Here is a 10,028-nt window from a genome sequence, read left to right on the forward strand (position 1 = left end):
TGATTTATGTACTTAAACGTCCATTCGCAACATTTAATAATTTATTCCATTGGAAAATGAGAACGCAAAACAAAAACAGTTTTCAAGCGGAAGCGAAGAAGTGGAGTAAAGCATCACATTCTACTCGACAGATAGTTGGGATGACGTCTTCTAATTGCGGCCTTCAAATACCATCCCATCCACACACTCGCACATACACACACAAACCATTCCATGCTAAATTTTTTTCCACGCTACAAGGCAATAAATATATCGATCTTAATTACGATAAGATATACATTATTTACTTAATTGTATTTGCATATTTTGCAAACGAGGCAGCAGAAAAAAAGAAAACATTTAAAACAACAATAATAAAAATGGGAACATTTTCTTTGTTTTCATACCCCACTACTGCCGATGGCCGGCCGCATTCACATTAATTGAAAACAGACATGATTATGAAGAAGAGAGTGTACGCAAATGGACTTTGTATTTTAAGTAAATTTCAGCGCAAGATTGCAAAAAATAAATAAATTAGGTCTTTATGGAACTCATAAAAAATCGTGAAGTTCAAAAACAAAAACATATTGTTTTCTTTTTTTTGGGATAATAGGTTAAATTTCTTAATTGGCAATAAATGAGGACTAGAATACGCAGTTGTTATTTTTGGAATTGTTAGTTATGAATGAAGAATGAATTAGGATTTTTATTAATAAGACACTATGTGATAGAAAGTAGCTTACAGGGAGGGCGTCTATTATCCTATATCATGTTGTCTCCGAAATTAGATAGGAGTGTCAGCCCAATAGTTTGAAGGGCCGATAAATATTGGCCCTAGGCCCACCTTTTAGAAACGAGATAGGTTACTTTTGAGAATATGCATAGAATCACTTTTTGAGTCGATTTATGAATGTCAGTCTAACCATGTATTATGCACAAAATACGGGACGCATTTATGATCCGATTTGGATGTAAATTGACACAGGACACTTATTTAGCCCAATGACGAATCCTATTGAATTTGAAGAAAATGGGTTCATATTTAGACATATCATTCATATATATTTTCGTCCGATTTGAAGTAAATGTTACACCAACTTCCAATACTTGGCCGATTGATAGAAAATTTTGAACAGTGTACTGAATAAGGTTCAGATGAGGTATGACAAGTTTTGTTGAAATATGTTCAGAGGAAACATTAAATATCCAAGGTTTTCCGATTGAGACACAACAGATTGACGTATGCGAAGTTTTGTTAAAATCGGTACATATTTAGATATAGCTCCTGTGTATAGTTTTGTGTAAATGAAAAAAAAAAAAAAATTACATAAAGTTCCGGTTATTCGTCATTGGCCATATGTGGAGTTTTCGATTATAATGAGATTATATTTATGGAGGATGAAACTTTATTTTTGTCAAGGCGTGTGTATGACAAAATTTACATCATATGGCACACATTTACATCATATGAAAATTGTCAGTATAGGGCCGAGGATTTGTTGATCTTTAATAAATAATCAATTCTTTTGAAAATCATGGCATACTAATATGTGTTAAGGGGTCTACAAAATTTAGAATTCTTTATTATTTCCATTTTAACACTAGAGATTTCGATTATTTCGAAATATTGCCAAGACTCGGAATATTGATTGGTATAGCGTTAATATTATGTATTAGTTATGTAGGCTATCATATTGTCGGCTTTATAATTCCGCTCACTGAATAATAGTTTCCAAAAAAAGATATCATTTTAATATTTAAAGAAAACAATTTTTTGTTAGGATCGGAATATTTTTATACTCTACACAACTATGTTGTCAGGGTATTATAGCTTTGTGCAGCCCAAGAGTTTGCAACGCTGCGAAATATTGGTCCTAGACCCACCTTTAAGTGTACCGATCGTCATATCTCGAGTAGCTGATCGATCTAGATATGTGTGTCCGTCCGTCCGTCCGTCTGTCCATTATAATTTGTAAACACGATACAGGCCACAGTTGTGGACCAATCTTCACGAAATTTTGCATGTAGGATGGGTTCTGGCCAGTGAAGACCCCTATTGTTTTTGGTAAAGATCGGTTAATATTTAGGGAATGAAATGGACCAAATACTTAATTTTTGTCGGTTTTCTGGTCGCTCCAGAGTCCGCAATTATGGTCCGAACATCGTGAAATTTTACGTGGAGAAGAGGATCGGGTCAAAAAATAAGCATGCCTGTTTTGATCAAGATCAGTCAATATTTAGCGGGTCAAATGGACCCTGACTTTTGTGTGAAAAATGACAAAATTTGTATTCTATGGCGTATATATTTACACCTGAAGGACATAGACCCGAGAAGTTGATACTATATCCAAGAGGAGTGGTTGGCCTTTAAATTGATACCAATTATGTTGTCGTATGTACTCGGATGTGGGGGTTACACGTAAATATTTACAGGTGCTTACGTATTAATATATTATTTAGTAACCCATTACCACAGTAGAGGACGGAAATATAGCGCTGATCGCTTTGAAATGTTCCATGAGGTTCCAGTTATGGTCAAGTACAACGCCTATAAATTTCGGTGATGATCAGATAATAATTTTGGGATGAAGTGGACCGAAAACTTAATTTTTTGTGTTTTTTTGAATCGATCTATAGGCCACACTGAAAACCGAACATCACAACACAACCTACGCTGAAAGGAATCTGGATAAGTAATTAGAATAGCTGTACTGAATATTACTAATATTTGTTGACCTCTAGTCGGTCAAGGGGGTAAAATATCGCGAAATATTGCCGAAGCTCAGAATATAGAACCACACAAAGTTAAATTTTCGTGGAAGTTGTGAAGGGTATCATATGGTCGGCCCCGTCCGACTATACTGCTCCGCTCACTGGTTTGATAATTACTTTCTTGAGTTAGAATTTTTATGTCATTAAAATCTGGGGTATGTCCAGTTTTTGTGCAGGGTGCTGCAAGGGCTGTTTTTTGCTCTATGGGTTTGTAAAGAGCTTTTTGATCCGATTTATGTGCGGATATTCTTGTCTTTAATTTAGTCTTAGTAATGCCAACATATTTTTTTATTTTAAAAACTTTTTTTTTTAATTTAAAATTTATTTTTTAACTTCAATAAACAAATTTTTTAAATCAAAATTATCTTCTGAATCAGACATATTGAGATGCTTCATTAAAAGATATCTCTTGACATCATCGTCCATAATAATATTTTTTGCAGACGAAATTGAGGACCCACTTGACAATGAAGACATCAAAGTGTCTGACGAAACTAATAAATCATTTATAATATCTTCCATTGTCTTTTCCTGGAATTTTTTCTTGTATTGCTCTCGCTTATGTTTCGATAGTCCTTGTTTCTGCCTTCAAGAGCTTCTTCGGACATTATACCAAGGTATTTGTTAATTGGTACCAAGGTATCAGTTAATTGGGTGTTATTATTATTTGATTCTGAAAACTTTCTGGGCGTGCTTCAATAATCCTAGCAATCGTATGGTCCACTAAGCTTTGTAATGGTACTTCAGCGAAATTACCAGTGACCGTGATGACACTAGGATATCATTTTTTTCGCACAATGCAGTTTGTCGTATAGTGGATATATCGGTCCTTTAGCGGCTCTCTTTGACAAATTCCATGTGTACTTGATATGTCCAATTATGATTACTATAGGCGTATCTAACCATTCCTGTTTTTTTAAACCTTTTTTCTTCTACAGTTTTTCCACATTTCTATAAGCTTACTAGTAAAATTTCACAGCTTTTTGCCAATTTCTACTGCTCCTCCTGAGTACATTTAAGGTTTTTGAGAACTGTACCAAATACAAAGTTTTCCATGACGAGAAACTTCTTGGTTGCGATCGCTTCTTCATGCCATACTAAAAAAAGTTCCCGTTTTGTTACCGACATTGTTCCTAAAAAGTGCCATGATTTAAAGGTTAGCAGGTAGTAGCAGTTCATATTACACATTTTGAACGTATAATGACTCATACTTCCAGCTAAAAAAAGAGTTAGACCTAATCCGTGCGAATCTTGTAAGTTCTACTCCACTAACGGCATGTGCACGCAATAGCGGGCTATATGTTAATACACTTAATTACCACTACGTTTTATGAACAACACATTTATAGACCGGCAGTAAACACTGATTTTTTATGTAATACATACCTTGAAGTAAATAAAAAGCCACATTTTTAATAAAACAAGTACAAAATTTAAATTTCCAAGGAGCTCGAAATTAATGCACACAACAAAAAATATTTCTAAAGAACTTGCTAAAACATATTTTGTGTTTGACAACTCACAGCTGATGATCTGTTGATCGTAGAGCTTACAAAAACGCCAAAAATCTAATCAAAGCATCTGTTATCGATTTGTGAAAAAATTAACGCTTTTTCAAATTTGAAAACTTGAATTAAGTGCCCCTAGCGAGGCCTAATCGCCCACTGCGAATCGGCCTGACTTTGGGTCTTTGATGCACCAGTTGTTAAAAATCGGACGAAACTATATATGGGAGCTATATCTAAATACAAACCAATTTTTCCCAATTTCAATAGGATTCGTCCTTGGCCCAAATAATTGTGACAAATTTCATCCAATTCGCATCATAAATGCATAAATCGACTCAGAAATACCTTCCCTACAAAGTGGACTTATTATTTGTTTCTATTTCTCTCTATTAAATTGTGTGACCTTAGGTCATTTTTATTTTCTACATACTGTTACAGAATCCGAACATTTATTGCAATCTAAATGTGTGCCTAGCACATAAAACAAGCTTCATTAGAATTATTTTAAGTCTCTCTGTGCTAATAAAGCAACATTGAATTTTATCCGCCAAATAAACTAAATCGGGACATGCTCAAAATGCTTAACATGCATTTGCACAGATAAGAATTCTAATTTCTTAAAAATGCAAAAAAAAAACTGTTTTCTCCCCTTCATGAAAATGAATTCGGAAACATGTTAAGATCGATGTTCTGCACTTTAATTTCCATTAACATATTTTCACAATTGGCTCACTAACGTTCTTCTTCTTCTCCTTTTTTACTTTTCACCATTGCAGAAAGGAACTTTTGGAGCAGAAAACTCAATTTACTCAACAACTGGAAGATGCGCACAAAAATGTGAATCAACTGCAAACGAAAATCAATGAAATGCAAATGAAAATTGAAACCTTAGAACAAGAATTATCCACCAAAACCTGGAATGTTGAAAGTAAGTGTTGGGGTATCAGCGAACACATAAATTGGGGGTCCGCATCAAAAAAAAGGGGTTAGCCAACATAGCCCACCCCTTCCAGAAGCCAACCCCTTCAAGAATAAATGTGAAAAAACCCACAGTGAATAAAAAACTTAATGCAATTTCTTTCATTGCAATAGGATTACAGGGAGAATTAAATGCAGCTCAACGGGATGATGAATATGTCCGCCAAAAGCTGAAAGTGCTGGAGGATGAAAAAACAAATTTACGCCATCGTTTTCACGAATGCGAAGATGAGCTGAAAACGAAATATGGTTTGTAGCGCTTTTTTGTCTTTTTTAGTTTTGTTTTTTTAGCTTCTTTCCTTTGCAAAAAGGTGCAATTGACCAATACTCTGTAATTTTGGCCTTTTGTATTCTTTCCCCCCATTTTGTTATTGTTGCTGGTTTGTTTCTTTTTTTTTGAACAGATGAACTCGAAACTCAGTATAACGAATTACAAGAAAAATATAAACAAACTCAAGCGTTGGCTAGTAATTTGCAAACTCAATTGGCTCAAGCCCAAACCGATGCCCAGGAACAGCGCGATGAAGTCGAAAGGATACGCACATCACTGGAGGAACAGGTTGCCCTGCTGAAGAGTGCTTTGGAAAATTCGGAAAATGAAAGGAAAATATGCGAGGATAAATGGCAGAGAGAATTCGAAATGTTACGGACACAAAATATGGGTGAGTTGAAAGGATGTAATGGATTTTTGTTTTTTTTTTTTTTTTTGGAAAAGAAAATTTAAGAATGAACCCCAGAATGAAACTTCGAATAAAAATATTGGTTATTTATTTAGCTATTTGTACCCTTAACCATACTGTGGTACAGGGTATTATGTCTTTGTGCATATGTTTGTAACAGGCAAAAGGAAACAAGATAGACACATGGTTCCTTTTGAGAATATGCATAGAATCACTTTCTAAGTCGATTTATGCATGTCCGTCCGTCCATGTATTTTTGTGAACAAAGTACAGGTCGCATTTATGATCCGATTTGGATGAAATTTGGCATAGGTTACTTATTTGGCCCAAGGACGAACCCTATTGAAATTGGGAAAAAATCGGTTTAGATTTAGATATAGTTCCCATATATATTTTCGTCCGATTTTAGGTAAATAGTGCACCAAAGTCCCTATATATCTTTCGATTTACACGAAATTTGGCACAGCGTAATGAATTAGGCCTAAAATGATGTGTGCTGAGTTTCATGAAAATCGGTTCAGATTTAGATATAGCTCTTATATAGTTTCGTCCGATTTTATGTAAATGGTGCACCAAAGTCACTATATATCTTTCGATTTCCACGAAATTTGGCACAGCGTAATGAATGAAGTATATAATGGTGTGTGTTAAGTTTCCAGAAAATTGGTCTTTCAATTTGCACGAAATTTTGAAAATCGGTTCAGAGTTAGATATAGCTCCCATATATAGTTTCGTCCGATTTTACGTAAATGGTGCACCAAAGTCCCTATATATCATTCGATTGCACGAAATTGTGCATAGCGTTCTGTATTAAGTGCAGAATGATGTGTGCTGAGTTCAGATTTAGATGTAGCTCCCATATATATTTTCGTCCGATTTAAGGTAAATGGTGCACCAACGTCCTTATATATCTTTCGATTTGCACGAAATTTGGCATAGAGTACTGAATTAGGTCTAGAATGATGTGTGCTAAGTTTCAAAAAAATCGGGTCGGATTTAGATGTAGCTCCCATATATATTTTCGTCCGATTTAAGGTAAATGGTGCACCAAAGTCCCTATATATCATTCGATTGCACGAAATTTGGCATAGCGTTCTGTATTAAGTGCAGAATGATGTGTGCTGAGTTTGGTGAAAATCAGTTCAGATTTAGATATAGTTCCCATATATATTTCCGTCCGATTTAATGTAAATGGTGCACCATAGTCCCTATATATCTTTCGATTTGCACGAAATTTGGCACAGCGTATGATGTGTGCTGAGTTTCATGAAAATCGGTTCAGATTTAGATATAGCTCCCATATATACTTTCGTCCGATTTTATGTGAATGTCCCTATATGTCATTAGGTCTAGAATAATGTGTGTTAAGTTTCCTGAAAATCGGTTCAGATTTAGATATAGCTCCCACATATATTTTCGTCCTATTAAATGTAAATGGTTCACCAAAGTCCTTACATATCTTTCGATTTACACGAAATTTGGCACAGCGTAATGAATTAGGTCTAGAATGATGTGTTTTAAGTTTCCTGAAAATAGGTTTAGGCTTAGATATATAGAAGCTATATCTGACCAAATGAAAAAAATTAGCATAGGTTGCAAAATGACAAGTTTATGGATCCAATTTCATTTTTGCTGGTCCTTTAAAAATGCGACGTCTGTAAGGGTTCATTTGTTGAATATACCCAAAGTGGTGAAGGGTATCATATGAACGGCCCGTCCGACTTTACTACTTTCCTTACTGGTTTTGGAGCTATGTTAAGGCAGAAATATATGTAAAATGTTCTGCAAAGAATATTCCCTCTGCAAGAATTTAGAATTAGAGACACTGTGCCTCACAAATAAAAATAAAAAAAAAAACCAATGAGGAATATTTTTGTAAAACATCTTCTACGAGGGCAGTTCGGAAAGTTCTTAGCCTAGCACAGAAAGTACGGTAAAAACAGAAAAAAAGTTTAATGTGTTGGAAACTTCCATCTCTGTTATGAACACATCTTAAATTTTATTTCCATCTGGCAACTCCTTCATATAGGAACAGGAACATAAATACGCATCCGCAATTTTGTTACAATGAAAGCACGCATTTCTAATTTTTTCCATTGCGGATGCGTTTTTTAAACACCTGTTTTAACATGGTTTTTCTGTTTATACCGCACATTCTGTGCTAGGCTAAGAACTTTCCGAACTGCATTCGTATCTTGAACAATACGCTTTTTCTCCTCCTTAAATTCTTTATAAAAATAGACTTAGCTTTTCTTCTCATATACTTCAAAGTAATGGCCATTTTATATCCCTACCTCCCATTACAGAACGTGAAGAATCCATAATGACCGATTGTGAATGGCAGCTGCGTGAAACACAAAAACAGTGCAAGGAACGAATTGATAAAGTTGAAGCCGCTCGCAAAGAAGCCGTGGAAAACGTCGAACTGCTCGAAAACGAATTAGAATCGTTAAGTAAAGAAGTCGATGATTTGAAAATCTATCAGAAACAAGTCACTTCGTTGCGTGGTGTCGTCAACGAACAGGCCAACTCCATACAATCGCTAATGTCACAAATCGAATCTCTCAAACAAGAGTTGGAAACAGCCAACAGCAGTCTGCAGGAACAAATTGAGGCGGTGACAAAAATAAAATACCATTGTGATAATGCTATCTATGATAAGGAACGTCAAATGATTTATCGCATCGATGAAGTTCGCAACGAGGCTGCCGCATTTTGGGAAGATAAATTGTACACAGAGATGACAAGACTGAAAAATGAACTTGAATCGGTTTATGTGGATGAGCGTCGCGATGCCTTGGATAAATTGCAAATTGAACATGTCGAAGAGTTGAAGGCTTTGACAAATCGCTATACAGCCAATGAGGAGGAACTGCGGGCGGAATTGGCCGAGGCTCAAGAGGCACTTGAACGTAAATCGAGAGAATTTTTGGAATTGCGAGAGAAATCAGATCATGCTTTGCTACAGACCCGCATGCATTTGGATCGGGCGGATCGTGACTATCAAAAGGCCATGTGCCAGGAGGAGGAAAGACGAGAAGCTTTGGAACAGAAGTTGCGCAATGAATTCGAAGAAGAAAAACAAGAAATGGAAGAAAAATTCCGTGAACGTTTGGGTCAAGTGAAGGACGAATTTGCCAAGGAGTTGCAAATAAATACCCAGGAATTGAAACGGGAACATGAAAAGGAGCTGGAGAAACTGAAGGCGAAATTGATAGCCGAAAAGGAACAGGCACTGCAGGAATTGGCCGAAAGACATCGACAGAAAATGTTCGATGCTGAGGAAAAAATTAAAGAAGTGGAGCTGCGCTACAAACGTGACTTGAAAGATCTGAAGGCTGCCTACGATGCCGAGAAGATCGCCCTGGACAAACGGGATATTAGTAATGCCAACGAAATCGAACAGTTGCATAGAAAATGCCGCTGCCTCACGAATCTCTTCGAAGAGATGCGCATGCGTTATGAACGTCGTGACCCTCGTCCTGAAGACCTACGGGAAATTGCCGAACTGCGTGAACGATGTGAGTCGCAGGAACGTGATATGTATTTGCTGACTGATCGCCTGCGTGAAATGCAAATCCAAATGAATGAATTGCAACAGAACAATGCGAACGTCAACAACAACAAAAAGACAAAACAAATTAAAAAGCCACCACCCAAGTCTATACCCACAAATTGCGATGTCATCTACGAAGAGAACGAGGAACGAGATTCACCGCCACCACCAACGACACCCAATTCATATGCGACAGACACCGTCAACGAGGATGACGGGGATACCAACCGCACAGATGACAGCAAAAAACAACAGATTGTCGACATTTCGAAGACCAAGTCGAAATTGATCACCGACAACCAGCCGGATGACAGCCACATGATTACCGCCATGTAAGCGTATGATTGAAAATGGAGGATGTGCAGAGTGTGCAGTCCCCACCAGTAGGGGGCCATTTGTTCTCTGCCGCCTGGCCTATCCAAATCACAAAGGGTGATTTGTCATGTACAACATTTGTATCAGATGCTTCTACACTACCGCAGTGGGTTTGTGTACAGGAGGAGCGTGCATTGTATGCGTTAATGCCATGCAAACCCCAAGCCAAGAAATCAA

General features: G+C 36.6%; 1 protein-coding gene across 1 annotated transcript; it reads left to right on the forward strand.

Moving 5' to 3' along the window:
- Positions 1 to 5,033: 5,033 nt before the first annotated feature.
- LOC133325149 (putative leucine-rich repeat-containing protein DDB_G0290503) lies at positions 5,034 to 9,812 on the forward strand (the record flags this gene model as incomplete). Its single annotated transcript, XM_061533971.1, has 4 exons — positions 5,034 to 5,190; positions 5,355 to 5,489; positions 5,645 to 5,902; positions 8,227 to 9,812. Coding segments are annotated over 4 exons (2,136 nt in total), but the record flags the coding sequence as incomplete, so codon positions are not given.
- Positions 9,813 to 10,028: the final 216 nt, after the last annotated feature.

The sequence above is a fragment of the Musca vetustissima genome, unplaced genomic scaffold (genome assembly GCF_032173495.1).
Source record: "Musca vetustissima isolate MV318-11 ecotype Yass unplaced genomic scaffold, APGP_CSIRO_Mvet_v1 utg37858, whole genome shotgun sequence".
NCBI lineage: Eukaryota > Metazoa > Arthropoda > Insecta > Diptera > Muscidae > Musca > Musca vetustissima.